The 22455-nt window shown below is 41.5% G+C and overlaps 1 protein-coding gene across 1 annotated transcript; it reads right to left on the bottom strand.

The window, feature by feature from the left end:
• Positions 1-1909: 1909 nt before the first annotated feature.
• KLB (klotho beta) lies at positions 1910-22324 on the bottom strand. Its single transcript, XM_069977537.1, has 5 exons — positions 21438-22324; positions 9053-9563; positions 7891-8159; positions 5754-6897; positions 1910-2657 (listed from the first exon to the last, which is right to left on the bottom strand). Exons 1-5 carry the CDS (start codon positions 22170-22172, stop codon positions 2251-2253), a joined length of 3066 nt encoding a protein of 1021 aa, XP_069833638.1. The 5' UTR covers positions 22173-22324; the 3' UTR covers positions 1910-2250.
• Positions 22325-22455: the final 131 nt, after the last annotated feature.

The raw sequence follows: 22455 nt of genomic DNA, 5'->3' as shown, positions 1-22455 counted from the left end.
AAGGACCTTAACTATAATATAGGCCGATAAACAATGTCTTTAAAGCGACTCTGTACCCACAATCTGACCCCCCCCCAAACCACTTGTACCTTTGGATAGCTGCTTTTAATCCAAGATCTGTCCTGGGGTCCGTTCGGCAGGTGATGCAGTTATTGTTTTAAAAACAACTTTTAATCCTACAGCGCTGTGTCTAACGGCTGGGGCTTACATTTGTATATGCATTAGGCTGGCACAACCTCTCCTTCCCTCCTCCCCACCCTCCTCAGCATTAGGAATGATCCAGGAACATTTACTGCTGTTTGAGCTTTGCACAGGTGTATTAACCAGCCCATGGTCACTATGCACAAAGCTGGGGAATAGGAAGCAATCTGCCTGGAGCATTCCTAATCATGAGGAGGGTGGGGAGGAGGGAAGGAGAGGTTGTGCCAGCCTAATGCATATACTAATGTAAGCCCCGGCCGTTAAACACAGTGCTGCAAGTTTAAAAGTTGTTTTTAAAACAATAACTGCATCCCCTGCCGAACGGACCCCAGGACAGATCTTGGATTAAAAGCAGCTATCTGAAGGTACAAGTGGTTTGGGGGGTCAGATTGTGGTAAAATTAAAGTAGAGCTGTGCTTGGTTGTTGTGGGCAATGGAGAAAATCTTAAAGCCCTATTACACAAAGCGAATATATAGTTCGTATATGGCCAATAATCGCTTTGTGTAATATAAGGCAATGATTAGCCGACATGCACACTGATAGCTGATCGTTGTCTTTCAATGCGTTAAAGGACTAACAACAGCAATGATCTGCTGACCACCGCTATCTCCAATGGACTCCCCAGACGATCTTTAGCCCTTCCCACACCTCCCTGTGACAGGTGAGTGCTTGCTTGCTCCTGCTCTTCACCCTGTGTAATAGGTTGGCTTAAGAAATTTTGCACAAAGCGAATCTGCTGTAACTTGTGTTTCAAAGTCCTGACACTGCAATGGTGCATTTACACAGCGAGATTTATCTGACAGATTTTTGAAGCCAAAGTCAGGAATGGATTTGAGAAGAGGAGAAAACTCCATCTATGACCTGTTCCCAGTTTGTAGTCTGTTCCTGGCTTTGGCATCAAAAATCATAAATCTTCATAAATGTTTCTGTGTAAACGCACCATTAACCATTAGGTAACAGAGACACATGTATAAGCCTCTCACAGAGTTGGATTTAGTGTATTTAGGTCCAGCTGGGTATTCATGTGTTTAAAATATGTTCACCAAATCTAGGGAGGCCTCCCATCATTATCTGTCAGAGTTTGGAGGCCTTATTAGATTTAGCTACCACGTGTCTATTAGGTATGGTGGTTTTCACTGCTGTTGACCCAAGGTGGGCATTGTCTATGGGGCCTTTGTGACAGCATAGCCCCAAGCCAAGAAGCAGAAAAAAAACACAGGGAAAAATTCCCTTTGTTATCACTGTTCAGGAAACTCTCTTGTAGGTGTGACCACCAAGCATCTACCTCTCTTCAAGGGATGTAACACAAAGTTGTTTGTGCTTTGGGGGTTACTCTGACACTAGTGCCAGTACAGATATAGTGCTGCCCTTAGCTAAAACATAATAAATATCTTATCCTTATCTCACTACGCTTCCCCAGTGTCCTCCTGTGGGTCGCCTTGTCCCTTTTTGCCACAGCCACTTCCGAGACAAACTCGTCTTGGCAGTGACAGCCCGATCACCCAATCACTGTGACAGGACAGCAGGCAGACTGCCAAGTTTGAATACAAGTAGCTGAAAAGTTGGATGCATAGACTATGGCAACTTCAAATGCCGAACCATCGGACTGCTCGAGCATGCTCGAGTTGCGCTCATCTCTATCTATGACCACGATTGACGCTAAAGAAGGAGTATAACTCCTCGTCTCAGATGGCGAAACCAGCAGCATTTATATTACACACAACAGTATCTTTATGTAAAGTGCTACTAATCTGTTACAAGTCAAGACAAATACCAATATTTGGGAAATGTCGTTTTTTTTTTTTCTTTTTAAATAATGAAAAATTTACAGCAGAATTTCAGTTTATAAATTAATCTCTCTATAGGTTCTGCTCATGAGAACATCAGGATCCTGTGCCGGCAAAGCAAGTACAGAGATATAAATATGACAAGGGGGTGTGGCTCCTGTACATGAGCCCAGGAGAATATGAAAGTTTATACATCTGTGACTTCAGAGAACAAATGGAGTGAATTTAAAGTAAAATAGTTCATTTTGGGTGCAATCCAGATCAGCAGTGGCTGAAACCTTCTTTCTTTTTGATAAGGAAGCAGGCGTTATGCTGGTCTTTTACAGAATGCAGTTTTCTCCTCTTTCGTTTGTATTTTCGGATTATTGTAACAGTTAATAAAAGAGTAGATGTGGAAAACAGACAGAAACTGAAAAAGATCAACGGCTTCTTCTGTTGTAGAAATGTACAGAATGAGCAGGAGTTCTCTTCTCTTCTCACTTTACAGTCATTTCCAGCCTGGTCCAGTGGGAAGCCATTGGCGGAAATGATTGCGCTGTACGTGGTCACTGACACCTTGGCTTTCAGGTCGTATAGAGCAGAGTTGTAGAATCCATACTGTGGCTTAGTTTTATCCGTCAGTTTAAAAGCAAAGTATCCCTTCAAGTTGATGTTATCATGTAGGTAGGCTAGAAGACAATATCATAAGAGAATGGGATTAGTGCCATCACTTTAAAAAGCAATAATAACTTTTCATTCTCATTTGCTTTTGTTTTTTCATTTGGGAATGTTTATAATCCTACTATTTTTTTTTTTTTTTAAGTTAAAAAAACCCCAAACTGATTAATAATGTACAATGACACCTAAAATGACTTGTATGCGGCCAAAGTGCTTTTTCCCTACTCTGGTCTCTTAACTGGCTCAACACAAACAGCTGGATTATTTTAGACTGGTTGCTAAGGATGTGTATACTGTTGTTCTCCAGGCAGCAAAGTATAAATGTGGCATTTACATTTACAGAGCATGATAAGGAGAAATTTTTATGGCAGCACAATTGATCATTATCAACAGTGGTTCCTTTATGTCAACATCTCAGCCGATGAGAAAATAGAAATTGTAAGGAAATACTCTTGCCATACTATTCTCTGTCCTTCCCAGTCATAGTAATCAGATTTTTGTAAAATAAATAAATAAACCTACATGAAAAAAGTTTATTAACTGTTGGGGAACTGCTGTATAGGGATACACTTTCAAGGAAAACTATCAGCAGGTTTGTATAGACAAACCTGCTGATAGCTCCCAGTAGCCCCTTACCCAGGGCCGTATTTGCCACTAGGCACCTGTGGTCCGATGCCTAGGGCGGCGCCCTCCGGGGGGCGGCACCCACAGGGAACACTTTTTATTATTATTATTTTTTTTCAAAACCCCCCTCTGTAGGCACCGGCCCACGGGTGCCTAGTCCGCGTTGGAGGGGGGGGACGGAGCGGCCGGGAGCAGGATGGGCAGGCAGGCTGGTTTCCTCCCCCCATGCAGCGCCGAGGTCCGGGGTGCGAGGCAGGGGGTGAGCTTCCGGCACACATAGTCTGACAGAGGCCGGAAGCTTACAGCTGCAGCCCCGCGATGCCCGATCTTCTCTCCTGCTCGGCGGCGATCACGCGATGTGACGTCATCGCCGAGCAGGAGAGAAGATTCGGGACCGCGGGGCTGAGCTACTGCTCCCACTGACCCCCAGCCTCTCCCCCTGAACCCCAGCTTCTCCCCTGACCCCCAGCCCCCCCTTAACCCCTACCACCCTAGCTGCCCCTCCCTGCTGCTCCCCTGCCCCCCAGCTGCTCTCCCTTTCTCCCAGCTGCTCCCCCTGCCCCCCAGCTTCTCCCCCTGTCACCCCCAGCTGCCTCCCTTCCCCAGTCACCCCAGCTGCCCACACTGCAGACGAGTTTTGGTCGGAGAAGTCTTCATGATGCTGCGCCAGATGGAGAAGAAAGCAAAAAGTTAGCGACGGCAATTCGAGAAGGCGTCACCTGTGAGTCATTAGTAACTGCACTGTAATCACTTCTATAGTGTGCAGAGCCTGTGTACAATTGGGGTCTCAAGGGTCGGTCATTACAGTACACTAGCGCAAACTTTTAAACTAGGACCCAACTACAAGAGCTGCAGGCACTACAACTCCCAGCATATCCTGAGGGCTGCAGACTGTCAGTAAATGCTGGGAGCTGTAGTGCCTGCAGCTGTTGTAGTTAGGTCTCCTGGAGGCGTTGTGGGAGATCAGAATACAGAGATCTGTGGGGGCTAAGTGTAGAGAAGTGACCCCCGAACATCACTAATAGGGGATAGAACAAAAACATCTCCCCCTATCCCTATTAGTGATGTTCTGGGGTCACTTCCCTACACTGATCTCCCACAGATCTATGTATTCTGATCTCCCACAACGCCTCCAGGACCCAACTACAAAAGCTGCAGGCACTACAACTCCCAGAACAGTCTGCAGCCCTCAGGATATGCTGGGAGTTGTAGTGCCTGCAGCTGCTGTAGTTGGGTCCTAGGTGCATCATACACTGGATGCTTTGTGGCATATAAGAATACAGAGATCTGTGGGGGCTCAGTGTAGGGAAGTGACCCCAGAACATCACTAATAAGATATAGAGGGAGATGTTTTTGTTCTATCCCCTATTAGTGCTGTTCTGGGGTCACTTCCACACACTGAGCCCCCACAGATCTATGTATTCTTATATGCCACAAAGCATCCAGTGTATAGGACCAAACTACAACAGCTGCAGGCACTACAACTCCCATCATTTACTTCAGTCTGCAGCCCTCAGGATATGCTGGTAGTTGTAGTAAAGTAGTACAATCCTCTGATAGCTGCCGCTGTAGACAGATGTATTACTGGACCTTCAGGGCTGATGTCACCCACAGATTGCAGCCACCAGGAGACTCTGCACACAGTGATTTATTACAGGGTTTCCTCTCAGAGACTACAACTCCCAGCATACCCTGAGAGCTGTATAAATGGAGGGTGTTCTGAGATTTGTCACAGATACAGATGAATTCAGGAAAGGAGTGGGTCACCATGTCGTGTCTCACTGGTTGTATATTGGTGGGCCCCAGGTGCCCCAGTCCAACACTGGACAGAACCAGTCCCCAAACTAAGACATCCCCGGCCTCCTTCCTTCATCCATCACATCTGTTTGATGAGAACAGTGGGCATCAAGCGGAGCGGCACCCAAGGGCCAGAGTATAAACCATGCATGTACAGTAACGGGGGGGGGGGGGCCCCGGGGGCCCCGGGGGCCCCAGCGTGCAAAGTGCCTAGGGCAGCATGAACTCTAAATACAGGCCTGCCCTTACCTCCTCTTTCCATCGCAACTCCTCCAGAGAACATGAATAACACCTGTACTCATGTAGAAGGTGTTATCCAGCAATAGAAAAAGCACAGCTACTTTCTTGCAAAACCAGTGCCACCCCTGTCCCAGATTGTGTGTGGTATTACTATTCAGTACCATTCATTTCTATGGAACTGAGCTTCAAACCCACACCCAAACGGCAGACAGGAGAGGTGCTGTTCTAAACTGCTATTTTTTTTCTAAGCCTGAATTACCCCTTTAAGAGCTCTACCAAATGCCCAGCCCCATCCCTTGGCGTACTATCTTCTTTCATTCTTATGTAATGAAAGTAGAGTATGAGAATGTTAAATTGAGGCCCAATACAGCTCATATCTAGTGTTACATAGTAGTTGAGAGTATACTATATATATATGTTAATAAGCTGCTGGGGAGACCACTTACCTTGTAATAACTGCTGTGTATATTTCTGTACGTAATATATTCTAAGTTCATCATTCTCTAAGGCTTTGTCGTCCACTCCATTTGCCGTCACGTAAATAGGAACATTTCCATACCTTTTCCTTAACCAGTTCAGAAGTCGTCTAATCCCATGCGGTACAACTGCGAGCCCGTTGAATGATGTCAGACGCGTCGCATCTGACAGAAAGTGAATATCTCGATCCGATTCTAATCTGCTATCGTTCTTTGGCTCGTGAATCACCAGTCTAGTGGTGAAGTGATTCAAGGCAAAAAAGTCAGCTGTGCCTTTCACCAATTTTTTCTCCTCCTCTGTGAAATAGGGTAAGACAGACTTAGTCATTCCCTTTTGGTTCTTGGTGATGATGTATTGCCTCATGAGCGGAGGATAGTCTCCAGAACCAAAGACTGGCTCTGCAATCCAAGCAATGTCAAACTGCAGAAATCTTTCCGCAGCCTCAGAGTGGGAATGTAGGAAAGGATTTGCTGGCTCAGCCCAGTCTGTATGTAAAGACAAGGCTATCTGACCTTGTTGATGTGGCCTATAGATCTTGTCATACAAATGCCAGGCCATGGAATGGGCTAGGAGTGCATTGTGCACTGCTTGGTAGGTGTTGTTACTGCTATTATGGTAATATTGGCTTAAGCGATTTGGCTCATTAATGGTTATCCATTGTTTTACCAGATCTCCGAATTGATGAAAGCACAGCTTAGCGTAGTCACTAAAAGCCTGAGTAATGGTTCGGTTTAACCAGCCTCCATTCCCTAACAATGGTGAAGGAAGACTTAAAGAACCGTGTGTTGGGTAGTAAAGCGTCAGCATGGTCTTTATTCCAAGCTTGGAGGCCTCACTTATCATGCATCGATAATATCTCAGAACTTCTCTGTTAACTGAGGACAAGTCACCCTTTGGCATAATCAAAGACCAGTTCAGAGCAAATCTATAATGAGTGACTTTCATGTTTTTTAGTAGGGCCAGTTGTTTTCTGATGGTGATGAAATCAGAGCACTGGGCCGGGCGAGTCTTTAGCTCCACTCCTTTTATTGCGTGCAGATTGCCATCGCCTGTAATGTTCCATGCGTACAACTTACGATCCACAAACTGAGGAGATGATGGGACCACCTCTGCCTGTAAAGAAATACCAATATAAAGAGAAGGCTATATTAGAGAATGAAATAGTATTTAAATCTCATTTTTATATATCTTTTTACATTTTTTTGTTGCATTTTGTTTTTACTATCCACATAAAGAAAATTTATTGAAATAGTTCTGTTTTCACACTGGCCAGTAAGTCTATACTGCTATAATGCCACAAAATATGCACAGAAAACAGGCAGCAGTTTTTCCGGCTTTTTGACGGTTTTCCTGCTGTTTTCACATTTAAGTGTTAATTGTCTCTGGTGTTTTATGCCCTGTGGGTTTATTACAAGTCATGTGATTCTTTTATGATGTTATTCTAGGATTTCAAGTGAAGAATTGGAGCCATGTCGCAGAGAGGAGGGTTTTGTCATACTGGGGGCGGGCGGGCCCACCTCCAGTGCTTCAGGCCAGGGCGGTGCACAGGAATAGACCGCCGCAGTTCACAAAAAGGGCCATGGCACCGGCATCCTGGTGCCGGTCTATTCATATAAAAAAAACTTTAAGCGATGTAGTTGATGGTACATTTGCTTTAACTCCACCATTCACCAGTTGGACTTTTATTGGCTTAAAAAAAAAACCAAGCAACTAGTCTCATTCAACCCTTAGACTGGCCGACCATCTAAAGTGCATGGTCAGGCATTTCATCTGCCCTAAGTGACCAACAGAAAATTTTCTCTGCTGCAGTTGTGCTCATCTCTAATGGCCATTTTAGACCACCATGACCACCTGTATCTCATTTACAAGTTTTTATTTAATATATGAAGCAAAAATTAAATGATACGACATCCAATTTGCTGAAGATTAAGCTCATATTAATGGTTTAGTTCAAGGAATATTTGTTTTTCAGCTGGTAAAGACCAACCAATATTAGACATACCAATAACTGTATACATTATGATACTTAATTCATTATGGATACATGTTTGCTACCCCCATAAAGCCAACATGAGCAGCCATGGGATCACTGCCAGCTATATTTACCTTTAATACAGAATCTGTTATTCCCCAGGAGAAGTCACAGGGAAACTGTCCGTGAATTGCGGGTTCTGGAGCCTCTTCAGGAAAACCATTCTGTTGGATGATTTGTTTGAAATATAATGCAGAAGACTTTGGAGCTATTGCTTTGTTCCTGTTGGTGAAATCTACGTAGAACAAGCCACGTCTTATTTTGTAGCCTTCTTGCCATTCAAAGCTGTCCATCAGGGACCAGGCGGTGTATCCAAAGACCTTAATGTCATCATATTTAATAGCTGTGGAGAGGCCATAAAATAATTGAGAAATGCTAAGAACAGCAAATCCTGTAGATTTCATTAAGAAAATGTTACCATGTTGTGCTAATATACTTATCCTTTATTTTCTAACTTTGTTATTGTAATTAAATTAAATTGAAAACAAGTTGTGAACTCTGTATGTCTGTGTATGTTTTATGTATCATAAAATTTACTGTCTCAAAAGTTCTACGATCTGTTGTCTTCATTAGCCCAACTTCCTGTCTGGTGTACATCCTGAAAGAGACTTCCTGTTCCTGTTATACACTCTTTCAGGGAATTCAGCCTGCTCTATCTCCCTCTTATTGTACCTCATTGAGATAGGAATTGACAGAATGTCTGTCTAGAGTGCAGATATAGTGAAATAACTTGACCACTATATATTCATATAGTTGAAAATAGTTCATATAGTTGAAAACCCCTTTAGTTTAATTAAACATTAAGTGCAATACCAGGCACAGCCCTTCATTAATAGTTGAACTAATACTAAAAATAATTAGAACCTTTTTTTTAAATTTTGAAATCCCTTTCAAATGGGTTAAAGAATATTGCTTTTGAATTAACTATCAACTACAACTATTTAAAGGGTAACTATAAAGTTTCAAGGTTGGCAGGATGTGAAAAAACCTGCTACACTGCTCCTGCCGTGCTTCCCCTGCGCTCCCAATGCAGGTACGGATTTCTTCCAGCACTGCTTTTGATTGCATTCAGCTGTTGCAAAACTACAACTCCCATCATGCCTGGACATCCAAAGCTTTAGCTTTGGCTGTCCGTGCATGATGGGAGTTGTAGTTTTGCAACAGCTAGAGAGCCAAGGTTCCCTACCCCTGCAATAGGCAGTCTAAAGTCAATTAGCACAGTGGACATCTACTCACCCTGTAGGATGTCATTGATAAACTTCTTCATGATGTAGACCGTTGTGGTGTCTTCAGTTTGGATGTTGCTGTTTGAGAACCATCCATTCTCCATTATCAGGATTTTGGGATTGTTATATTCCATCTTGATCCAGTTTAATACCCCCCTTAAATGAATTAAGATACGAACCAACTTGTTGGAATCATTTGATCTCTTAAAGTTATTGGGTCCAAAGGAGAATGCAAAAAAGTCTGCGGTCCCTTTAATAGAAGCTTTTTCTGAATCAGTAAACTTGGGAAGGTTAGAGCCATGTTTTCTCTTCAGGCTTTCTGGGTAGTCCCCATCAATATGAATAGGTTTCGCAAAGCGTCCCAAGACAGTATCCATTGATTCTTGACACATGTTAATAGTGGAAGAGTCAATATGTCTTTTATCTGGTTCTACCCAGTGGGAGCCCAATGTGACGGATATGTATCCCTTTTGAGATGGGCGGAAATGAGTGTTATAGGTGTGCCATACTGCAGCGTGAGCCTGAAATAACAATACAGCTTTGTTACTAAAACAGCAATGTAGATTTATATATACACAGTCCAATAAAATTAAAGATCGATTTTAGTTATGCACTGAGAAAAAAAAATATGTGTGTAAAAAAATACAGCTAGACTTTCTTTTACTTTCTACTGCTTAAAGGGGTTCTCCGGCGAAAATATTTTTCTTTCAAATCACTTGGTTTCTGAAAGTTATATAGATTTGTAATTTACTTCCATTTAAAAATCTCAAGTCTTCCCATACTTATAAGCTGCTGTATGTCCTGTAGGAAATGTTGTTTTCTTTTCTGTCTGACATAGTGCTCTCTGCTGACATCTGTGTCCGAGACAGGAACTGTCCAGAGTTGTAGCAAATTCCCATAGAAAGCCTCTCCTGCTCAGGATTGGTCCTTTTTGGGACAGAGGTGGCAGCAGAGAGCACTATGTCAGACTGAAAAGAAAACAACATTTCCAGCAGGACCTACAGCAGCTAATAAGTATGGGAAGACTTAGGGAAATAGAAGAAAATTACAAATCTATATAACTTTCTGAAACCAGTTGATTTGAAAGAAAAGATTTTTGCTGGAGGACCCCTTTAATACCCCCTTTAAGCTGCCAATTTCTGCAGGAGTGGTCGACCCTGTAATGTGTATGGCAGCTTCTGGACGGCTGATGTTACAGTCAACGGGAAACAATTCTTTTGTTCTGAGGAAGAAGAGGCAGGTAGCAGCTTACTCTCTCTCTGTTTTTAAGGCATGCATGTTCAACTGAGCTATGCATGCCCATGTGAGGTGAACGGGTGGCATAGCCCTGTTAGTGCCCCCTTGCAACCAGCACCTTGGCCATATGCCCTTAGCTTTGGCTTCCTATCTGTGTTACTGCTCATAATCTAATGGCTATAAAGGCTGCCTGATGGTCAGCCAGTTGCTTACATATATATATATATATATAATTTATTTATTTTTAGCTATGAACACATATCTGTAATAGAACTATGTGCATATAGCTTCCCTAATCTGGGTGTGTATGGAGAGGTATGGAAGTATGACCTATCAAAATATTCATTATACAACACAGGTCCAAATAAGCAAATGATGACGTTCATTGTAATACATAAATAACAACCAAAATGCCACAGCGCTGGATCTTTATAAGAAAGCTGACGTATTTATCCAGGAAAAAGCAATCACAGGGCTTAGGTAAGGAAGCAGATTACCTTCTGTATGGTCATTAAAAGCAGCTTAGGAGGAAACCACTGCGCTGCTTTACCAAATGGAAAACAAAAGATGACTTCATTGCTACATTACTTGTTTTATAAAACTTGTCAGATTAAAACGCACATGATATAATAATGGAATATACCAGAGAAGAAAATATTCTATTCTGAGATGCCCAACCCAACCTTCCAGAAAAGGATCTTTGTCTCAACATCTAGTTCATGACTATGGCTAGTTTATGGGATTGTGCCATATTATGGCATAAATACAATAGCATACCTCTAAATGTTCCCGTCTCATACAGAAAAATTATGCCGTGTGCAATTAGGCTATGGTCACACACAGTAAAAAAAAAAAAAAAAAAAGCATTGTAATAATGTGCTCTACTAAGGTATGAGGTATGGGAAATTGACCATCAGTGCTCACCCGGTAGAGAAAAATCCCCATAATTGGGTATGGGTGTACAAATAATGAAAATGCTCATTATGTACAACCTGTTTTTGCAATAAGATGCTTTCAGAAATAGAAGTATTATTAGTTTATTTATATCAATTAACAAAATGCTAAGTGGAAGAGAAATCGAAATCAGATGAATATTTGGTGGGAACGCCATTTGCCTTCAGCCACAATTCTTCTAGGTAACACAGATTTTGAAGGAAATCGGCTTGGTTGGTCCAGACATCTTGGAGAACTGACCCCTGATCTTCTGTGGATGTTGCTGCTCAAATCTTTCTGTCTCTTAATAGAATTTGGATGTTGTGGAGATCAGAGCTCTGTGAGAACCAAATCATCACTTCCAGGTCTCATTGTTGTTCTTTACCCTGATAATAGTTCTTAAAGGGGAACTCCAGTTGTTTACTTTTTCTGCCTAATTAACACACATTGCAAAGTTATATAATTTTGTAATGTATGTTAATAAGCGGTCTGGCCCCGTTCTCCTCTCTCCCCGGGAAGTATACATACCTAATAACTGTTGACCATGTCCTCTTTTCCCAGCGCCATCTTGTTTCAAGGTTGTCAGAGTTAGGGGTGGGCCTGGTCTTTTTCCTCCTTGGCGTCTTCCTGCAAATATGTATGAGAGAGAAAACGCTACTGATGCACTTGCGCACCAGCAGCCTTTTCATTGGCTAGAGCGCATCACATGGCTTCCAGCTTGCTCTGCCTATCCAGCCAATGAAAAGGCATGCGCACCTTTTCTCTCCCATTCACTTAACTGGAACCTGGAAACGAAGACGCTGACCCTCCGGTCCCTGACGGAGATGTGGCTGGCGGGAAATTCAAGCAGCGATGGTAAATATAAAATGTGTCTGTGTTTTTTTTTCCACGCCTCCGGAGTTCTCCTTTAATGACCGTGACTGTATATTTGGGTTTCTTGTCTTGATAGGAGGCATCTTACTTTGCAGCTTTTTTTTTTCCTGACCTGACAAAAACTTTTGCACTCTACTGTATATATTTAAACAACTATTTTTTTAGAAATTAAAATAGAATAAAAATATTTAGAAAAGCAAAGAACTTAAACCACCATAAAAATACATCTCTCCATATAATCCTCTCTAATGACGGCAGCATACTTTTTTCTTATCAAAGCTAAATGTTTACTCTTCCACTGGATCGATAAAGCGTGTACGTCTGTGATATTCGCATCACAGGTGACAGTTTCCCTGCTGTAAATGCACTTGTTGTACCAATGAGTTAAGTGGTTAATCTAAAACCACTGGGACATATCATATGTGATCATGTTCTCTATAAGGGAGCCTTACACTTACTTACACGCAGCAGGATGTCAATCCCGGTGCGTGTATGTATTCTCATAGGGATGCACTGACATTGGATCGGCAGCGGATTTCGCTGCAAATCCACAGTGTTAAATTCGCTTTGGATCCAGTGTGTGTGACGGCACCCTATGGATGGATTGTGCCCTATTATGACTATTCCCCACTAAGGAAAGACATAATACAAACATATTTTTCTAACAGTGCTATTCTGATATTTCCAAGGGCTAGGGAATATTTTTTTCCGAAGATTTATCCAATTTTGGAGTAAATTATCTTTATTACATCCAGTAATGTGTATTAAATTGTGTGTGCATGGACACATTGGGTTAGGGTCCTATTACGTTAATCGATTTTTAACAATAAATGACTAACGATAAACGTTCTCAAACGAGATTGTTTATCGTTAACCTGAAATCGTTCACCATATTACACAGAACTATAGTTGTTAGTTACGATCGTTACTACGATCGGAACTGTGATCGTTACTGTGATCATTTGCTCCATCTGATCCCAGCAAAACAATCGTTGCCTGCAATTACACAGAACGATAATCATTAAAATTTGAACAATATAACGATTTTTCGCACGTTAATCATCCGTGTAATAGGGCCCTTACACTGTCTATGGAACTCAGGGAATCTGGAAATCTCCTGAATCTCCTGTCATACATGGCTGTGAGGGAAAGGCCAGGCGGTGTAGCCCATTTCTCACTGACAAGATGCTGGAAGGTATATGCTGGTCAGGAGGGAAAGAGATAGCACAGGGAATCTGCTATCTTATCTCCATGTCTACTCTGCTGAAATGAACTTCAATGGGACACAAGTTGTAAATTCTTGCACCAGATCCTGACCGCTCTTAGGCTGCATTCACACTACGTATATTTCAGTCAGTATATTTCAGTCAGTATTGCAACCAAAACCAGGAGTGGATTAAAAACAGAGAAAGGATCTGTTCACACAATGATGAAATTGAGTGGATGTCCGCCATATAACAGTAAATAACGGCCATTATTTCAATATAACAGTCGTTGTTCTAAAATAACAGCAAATATTTGCCATTAAATGGCGGCCATCTACTCAATTTCAACATTGTGTGAACAGATCCTTTCTGTGTTTTTTATCCACTCCTGGTTTTGGTTGCAATACTGACTGAAATATACTGACTGAAATATACATATACTGACTGAAATATACGTAGTGTGAACGCAGCTTTAATCTGTATTTTGTATCTGCTACTAATTTTAATGAAGATCAGAGAAGAACATAAGAAACCACAGCCACAAAACAGGACTCACACCTGGAATGTATAAAGATAGTAAAGCCCTAGGAGTGTAAGTTCTGCAAGGCAAAGCTTGCTGCTAATATATATTGTTATTCTAGGTTTATTTGGAAACATATGTTTTAATCACTGGGTTTGGTCTAATTATAACTTTAAGAAAGTGTAATTTTTTTGTGAACATTTTTTACATTAAATGGCACCCCCTTGCTGCTGCCACTCAAAGTAAAAATGTAAAACATAATTACATTTTCTTTAATAACGTTATATTACAAAGTTATATAACTATATTAAAGAAATGTAAAATATATATATATATTTCATTTGCTGGAATACTTCTTTAATTCTGCGTTGTGCAGCCAAAGGAAAAGGTCCCTTGTTTAAAGGGGTACTCTGGAGAAAAAAACTGTAAGTCAACTGGTGTCAGAAAGGTATACAGATTTGTAAATGACTTGTATTTAAAAAAACACAGTACCAGTACTTATCAGCTTTAGTATGTCCTGCAGGAAGTGTATTCTTCCTAGTCATACATGGTGCTCTACTACTATGAACAGCAGACAGTATTTTGTCAGACTGGAAAAAAAAAAGTCTACTTCCTGCACGACACACAGCAGCCGATAAGTACTGAAAGATTTTTTTTATAGAAGTAATTTACATATCTGTATAACTTTCTGATATCAGTTGATTAAATTTTTTTTTTCCTCTGGAGTACCACTTTAAGAGCAGGATTTACTGCAGTGAGAATGTCACCTACGCAACAGGTGTGCACTCAAGGTTCACAGATAGGACCTATGTGGCAATGGTGCAGCCTGCTTGTCATCTCAAGAGAGAATACAGAAACCATATGGGAAACCTGCAGAGAGATTTTACCCCAGTGCATTGTTGGTGTATTATGCTTTCAAATCTTAATTTCAAGAAATCTTGGAACATATAAAACCCTAAAAAACAGACACCATTATGGTAGTAACACTGTAACTTCCTGCAGCGGCACGATGGCGAGAGAGTGACAGACCAGAACTGTACAGTATATTGATTGGTCATCACACATAGCTATAAGAAAAAAACCTAGGCATTATACGACTACTGCTACTAGCCGAGACTGGCCAGCACTGGCCCTAACAGAGTGAACATGGATTGAGTATCTGAAAAAAGTGCACATACACACAGGATCCAAAAGTCAAGGATACAACAGCCACTGGGAAAAGAGTAATAATTAATTGCTAATGCCCCTATTCCACAGGTCGTTTAGAGGAGCAAACGAGCACTCTCAGCGCTCGTTTGCTCCTCGTTCCCCGCTCGCTATTCAATGAGGCTGCAGCGAGCGGGTGAGTGCAGGAGGGGGCGGCGGGGAGCTGCGGGGGGGGGGCTGCCCGGGGGATCGCTGATCGTCCGGGCAGCCCATAGGATATAGCAGCGTCTGCTGCCGATGCTCCAATTCAACGGAGCGACGGCAGCAGATCGCTGCTATATCACTCGCTTATTTTTCAACATGTTGAAAAACAAGCGACTGCAACGATCAGCCGACATGAACGATGTCGGCTGATCAATGCACTCTATTCCACCGGACGATTATCGTCCGTAGCGGCCGATATCGGCCGAATACGAACGATAATCGTTCCGTGGAATAGGGCCTTAAGTGTAGGCAGAGATGACAACATGTATACACCACAAAGGAAAATTCCTTTAAGTGTTTGGCCTCATTCAATTATTGCAGATTTGCTCACTATTTTGCATAGGAATATACTGTAGGAGCCAGTACAAGACTGAATCCTATACATAGGGTACATTATAATAATAATATTTATTTGTATAGCATCAACAGATTCTGCAGCGCTTTTTTTGAATGCACAATACAGGGGTTACATTACATATACACATTACAAAACTGAGATATTTAAATAAATAAAAATACAAAAGGGATGAGGGACCTGCTCGCAAGAGCTTACAGACAAGGAGGACAAGGGGTAACACAAGAGGCAATAAGTGGTGTTCTGGCCATTGTGCAAAGAATCAGAAAGTGCCTCTAAGGGTGGTATTACATGGGACGATTTTTCAGCAATAAACGATCTCAAACGACCGATATGACAAATGATCTTAAATCAATCACCCTATTACTTATGATGATGATCATTGCGTTCGTCCTTTTCTGGCTGATAGACCAGGGAATGACCAAACGACGTGTTATTACACCGAACAATGCTCAAACGATTTGTGAACGATCAACGGTGAAAATAGGTCCAGTTATTATCAATCAACGATTTCTTGTTGGTTGTTTAATTGGTGCCTGCTATTACACAAAACAATTATTGTTTAAATCCGAACGATCTAACAATTTTTCAAACGATAATCGTCCTGTGTAATACTGCCCTAAGTTTTGGATGAGCCAGTAAAGGTGCAGAGTACATGGGACCGTCAGAGATAGGGTAACAGGTGAGGGGACAGCAGAAGGGGAGACAAGTTTAGGGAATAAGGGAGGAGATGTATGGAGGGGCAGAATTGTGGAGAGCTTTATGGGTGAGGAGTTTGAACTGAATTCTGGGCTTAGGGTCGGTTCACACTAAGCAAACACAGCGCAATTCCGCAGCGGAGCTCTTCGCCGCAGAATCCCGCCGTGCTCAGTGTGCTTTGAGCGAATGGAAGAGCACGCGCTTGTCCGCTCCCTCTCCTCTTCGCTCAAAGAATGAACATGTTCATTCTTTGAGCAGAGCCACGGAATTGCGCCGTATTTGCTCAGTGTGAACCGGCCCTTAGTGGGCTACCAGTGCAGTGACTGGCATAGGGTGGAGATGTCAGTGTAATGGCTGGAGAGGAAGATAAGTCTGTCTGCTGCATTCAGGTTAGACTGGAGAGGGGAGAGTATAGTAAGAGGAAGATCGATCAGTACAGTAGTTTAGATGAGAATGGAACAGGGTGACAGTGAGAGTCTGAGCTGTATCTATGGTAAGAAATGGGTGGATTCAGGAGATGTTACATTTTCATAGACGGTACAGTGATAAGCCAGGACTACACTGTGGTGTTACTTAATAATTTCAACTATTAAGCGACAGTTGCAGTCCACAAGATTGCATGCAACTCAATGTATTGCTTTGGATTTCACATCTAGCTTGATGGAACCAGCTGCCTTTATCCCAATCCCGCATGACCATAGTGGATGACAGAAGCTTCCATTTGCCTAGAAACTGGCTAGAGCCATTGGAGAGAGCTGGAATGGGCGGGGGGGGGGGGGGGGGGGGGCTATGTAAGCTGAGCTGTGATTAGTTGCTGTGGGCAAATAATTGTCAGATACCAGTCAGATACAGATACAGTCAGAATCAAGTCAGGTACATTTTGTCCCCAGTTTTAATTTATTTCCCCCCATTAAGCATTACGAAATCAATGTATTCTGGTTAATAGATATGGGAACAAAGCAGTTATAATCCCGAGCCATATATGTGTTGGGGTTAAAATACTATTCCTAAAAAACTGTTGGATGAGGAGAATCTCATGGACGTAGTCAGAGCAGATTACCCTCCAGCACAGCTTGAGTGATCTGCCTGCAAAAATGTACTTGTCAGAGATGGATGATCCTGTGGCAGCCACTCCATATTGTCCACACCAACAATGGCTACAAGAAGAATGGTGGCCCAAATAAAGCATTCAATATTTGCCTTGTGATTGATCTATAGTTAAATGTAGTCATTCATCACAAACCGGGCAATTCCAGGGTGATTGCAGCTTTCCAATGGGTTTGCCATGGTTTGACTGTCTGGTGCTACGTGGCATCAGGACACTTCCAGATGGCTGCAATATATACCACACATATTTGTAAGTGGTCTTGTTCCTTTTAAGTTCAGGATCAATGTACTGTGACAATACTTTTTTTTTATTAACTTTTGCTTTTAGATTTTTTTAATGATGAAATTATCTCCTTAACTATTTTTTTTAAAAGGTCGAGTTGTGAGACCTCAATTCTTTTTTTTATAAATTTAAACGCCTATTGGGAATGGGCATACACAAGGTTTGTGTGCCACCCTAGCTCTGTATCGTAATACTGTGACCAAAGGTTTGTTGGTGTTGCCACTTGGCATCCCACACAAGCCCTGCCAATCCTCCTTTAGCTAAACCCATATAGAACTACAAAAATAGTATATTATAGGTGGATTTTTATATCACTAATATGGTTGAGAACTCCAACTTGGCCAAAAGTTTCATGACCGGAACTGGATACAACATAGGGATCTGTGATGCTTTCTTTCAGTTCTGGTCATCTAAGACAGTCAGACACTTAGCCATAATACAGATGCCTGTAATATGCTCATCTGAACCTAGCCTAGTGCTATAAAGAATGAATGATTACCGTTCAAGATAACGGAGCAGATTTCCATTGGCTGGAACTGTTCATGTTAAATACCATAAATAAATAATTATCTATTATATAACAATAGCGGGAACGCTTAATAAATAATAATTACTTTCTGACAGATGGTATCAAGGTGCCAGATCATTTGTCATGCTAAAAGTCATTTAAAATCACATTGTCCAAACTGCAAATGATCTAAAACCACCAAAAATTACAGTAAATAAAAAGCTTACACAAGCTACTATTTTCACTTAGCGTGTTTGCAGTGTCTATACAGAAAAACAAAAAACCCACAAGGGGAAAAGATCAGCTCACCACTCGTAGATTTTTGGACAGAAATATCTTTCTTCTTTTTGCATTGTTTTATGGGGAAACCCCCAACATATACCTAAGTCATATAGCTATAAGGGATGTCACCTTTCGTACATAAACTTCTATGATACAAATACATACATAGCGCAATATACTTTAAAAAATGGAATTGTGCTCTATAGAATTGTGCAGAGAAATAAACAGAAACCTTTACAGAAACCACCTAAACATCAGTCAGAATTCTAATTTTTGGCTACTGTCAAGTGATAGGAGTCTATGGATAGGTTGGATAGGTTGGATCTATGAAACATATGGTTTTCTGACACATATGGCAAATAAACAGCACAAAACCTAAGTTTACCTTTAGGCAAGTACATCTTGCTGACTAAATTATAAGAACTTCATTCAGCTCTATTCATCGCCTGCCTACTCATATATGTATATATACACTGTAAGGGTGGTATTACACGGGCCGAGCAGGGCCTGCTAGATCGTTGCTCGTTTACTGGGCCTATTACACGGCCCGATAATCATTTGACAAGAGCTGCAAGGACATCGTTACCGATGTCCTTGCAGCCCTTGCTAAACTGGCATACATTACCCATCCACGTTCCAGGGCTGCTCCTGCCGTCCAGCTTCAGGCCGCTGTGAAGCTAGAGCGCACGCGGGACCCCGGGAGAAGCGGACGGCAGGAGCAGCTCCGGAACGTAGATGGGTAATGTATATCGTTAGTCGCCGGCCTATTTTTGTCGGGCGCCGACCGCTACGTGTAATAGTGGTGCGCGGTCGGCGCCCGACAAAAATAGGGTCTAACCTATATCAACGATCAGCCGATGATCGTTGTCATCGGCTGATCGTTGCATTTATTGCACGGAGCGATAATCGGCCGAATCGGGCCAATTGGGCCAATTATCGTTCCGTGTAATAGTACCCTAACTCTGGAGACTGTCTTTAATTGTAAGTCAATGGATAACACACATAGAAAATATATATTTAAAAAACATATTAAAAGCAGGGAGATACGAAAAATACTACAGTAAATGCATCAGATGGCTCACAAGGCAGATGGGATAATGTATGTCCACACATAAGTGGATGATAAGTCACTTAATCCCAGGGGGGCAGAGGTATATAAATCGTGCTAAGTAAAATACTCCAAAGTACTGTAATCAGTGAGATATAAATACAAATATATATATATATATGTGAGTGTGCCGTACAAAAACAAAAATGTATACAAAATTAGCCTACAGAAATTTGCAGGGTACAAGATATAATCAGAAAAATAAATATACTGAAAAATATAGCAGAAATGTGAAAAATGAAATGTGGAGATGACTGTCAGCTGTACAGCACGTATGTGATTGGTGTGTGGACATATAAAATAGGCAAGTAACCTCACTACCACTACCCTTGATAAAGCTTGTGTAGCGAAACGCAGCATTGGGTGAGTGGTCTTACCAGGCAGAAAAAACTCCCTGTAACCTGAGGTTTAAGTATACTCCCTGCTATATTTCTTAGTATATTTATTTTTCTGATTATATCTTGTACCCTGCATATTTCTGTAGGCTAATTTTGTATACATTTTTGTTTTTGTAGCTGCACTTGCAGCACACTCATATATATATATATATATATATATATATATATATATATTTGTATTTATCTCTCACTGATTACAGTACTTTGGAGTATTTTACTTAGCACGATTTATATACCTCTGCCCCCCTGGGATTAAGTGACTTAACATCCACTTATGTGTGTATATGGGACATACATTATCCCATCTGCCTTGTGAGCCATCTGATGCATTTACTGTAGAATTTTTGTATCTCCCTGCTTTTAATATGTTTTTTAAATATATATTTTCTATGTTTGTAACAATAAAGTATTGATTTTTGAAGGTACTGTCTAGCATCAATTTTTGCGTTGTAGGTTGTATATATTGTCTGATGCATTTGGACATTGGTAACAAGTTGTCCTAATTTAGGTAACTTAATTGTAAGTAAATGGTTTCAAAGCAACCTCTATATACTTTTTAATGGCCTTTTTATGGTGTTATATGCTTTTCTTTTACCTTTCTAAAATGCATTTTTATTATTTTTTTTTTTTTTTAAATGCATTTTTGGGGCTATTCCCCCATAACAAATCATATAAATCATGCAATGCAACGATTCCTCTTTAAATTACATAATTTGTAACTGGAAACAAACCACAAAAAAAGAAAGAAGGCAATACACATGGAAGTAAGTCTATGGGAAAAAAAACACTAAAACCTTACTGAAAAAAAAATGCAACACCTAGAGCATGCTGCACTGGGCAGTAAACATTTATAGCAAATTAAAGTGAAGAATAACATCATAAAAAAGGCATTGTAAGTTTAGATATACCTTTTGACTTTTAACTAATATCTGGCCATAGCATATTTCTACAAAACACCCAAAAAGACAAGAAAAAGTGAATAAAAAATATGGTGCTTTTCAGAAAAGTGCTATGTCCTCTTTTTAAAGGTCAAAAGACTGATAATATTTCTGTCCCTTAAGTTAAACTTTTTGGATTTACTTTTTCCCCTCATCTACTGAAAACTCTCACTTTGGTCATTACAATGTACTACATCAGTGGTCTATAACATCTGCCTCTCCAGCTGCCACAAAACAAAACTTATAGTTTTGCAACAATTGGGGAACACTCCGAAGGCATGTTGCTAAATTTACATGCTGGGAGTTGTAGTTGCGCAGCAGCTGGAGAGCCACAGGCTGGTGATGACTCTCCAATATGAAATGTATAATGATGAGTTGGGGAAATCTAGATGCAAACAAAACTATTCAATAAAAAACCATTTTCCCCTATCACTCATTATATTATACTTAGAGATTACTTGCTAATACACTAGCTCAATAGAGATTAGTAACATACACAGGAGCATTCACCTATTGCATGCACACAGTGGTGTCATTTACCTTAATGAGGTTATGTGCCACTGCAGACACAGCTGCTTCATCTCCTCTTAGCCAAGGGGCACTCATCCCTGTGCCATAATCATGCCAGGCAATCAGATAAGGGTTGTGCATGGTGATCCAATACTTGACCCGATCCCCAAAGTTTAGGAAGCAGAACCTGGCATAGTTATTAAACAGGTGGATGACACTCTGATTTGCCCAGCCTCCATACTTTTCCTGTATGGGCACAGGTAGGTCCCAGTGGTAAAGGGTGATCACAGGCTGAATACCTTTCTTGATCAGGAGATTGATGGTCTTGTTGTAGTAGCGCACACCCTTCTCGCTGGGGACATTATTTCCTTGAGGGAACAGTCTTGGCCAAGAAATTGAGAAATGGTAAAAATTCACCCCTAAAAACTCCAGAGCTGGCATCTCCTTGCTTGAAAAACTATCTGAGATGTCTGCAGGCTGGTCCATAGAAGAGATGCCTCTCCAAGACTGGTGGTTCTTCATAAACTGGTCCCATACAGAAGGTCCCCTGCTGGAGTGGTCATCTTCTATCTGCAAGGATGAGCTACCCACACCCCAAAGAAATCCAGGAGGGAATGTCCCATGGGTGAAGAGCTGGCTTTCATTTAATGGGTTCGCTTGACTTAGTCTTTCCCAGACTTGTATGCCTTCTCCAGGACTTCCAATGACTTCTCTTGTCAAAGCCAATAAGATCCAGTAGTAGCCCTTCAACCAGAATTTAGCCATTGTGCCCCCTCCTGATGTGGCTACTATGGGGCTCCTTTCATATGTGAGGATGGAGAGACTTCCATTCAGATGCTGCAGAGAGAATGGATGAGATCCCACTGCTCCTACTGCTGTCTTCTGCTGCAAGCACAGGACTGTCTTATCTCAGCTGCTCTATAGAACTGGATTGTAAAAGTCCTGTCAATGATTAGCTTGAACTGTGAGCTCAGGAGGGGTCGCTCAAGGAGGGGGTGGTGTGTCCTTGCACCAGCTACTGAGAACTTCATTTGCTTTCATATTCCTG

The sequence above is a fragment of the Dendropsophus ebraccatus genome, chromosome 7 (genome assembly GCF_027789765.1).
Source record: "Dendropsophus ebraccatus isolate aDenEbr1 chromosome 7, aDenEbr1.pat, whole genome shotgun sequence".
Lineage (NCBI taxonomy): Eukaryota > Metazoa > Chordata > Amphibia > Anura > Hylidae > Dendropsophus > Dendropsophus ebraccatus.
This window is presented reverse-complemented; position numbering and strand designations above follow the sequence as displayed.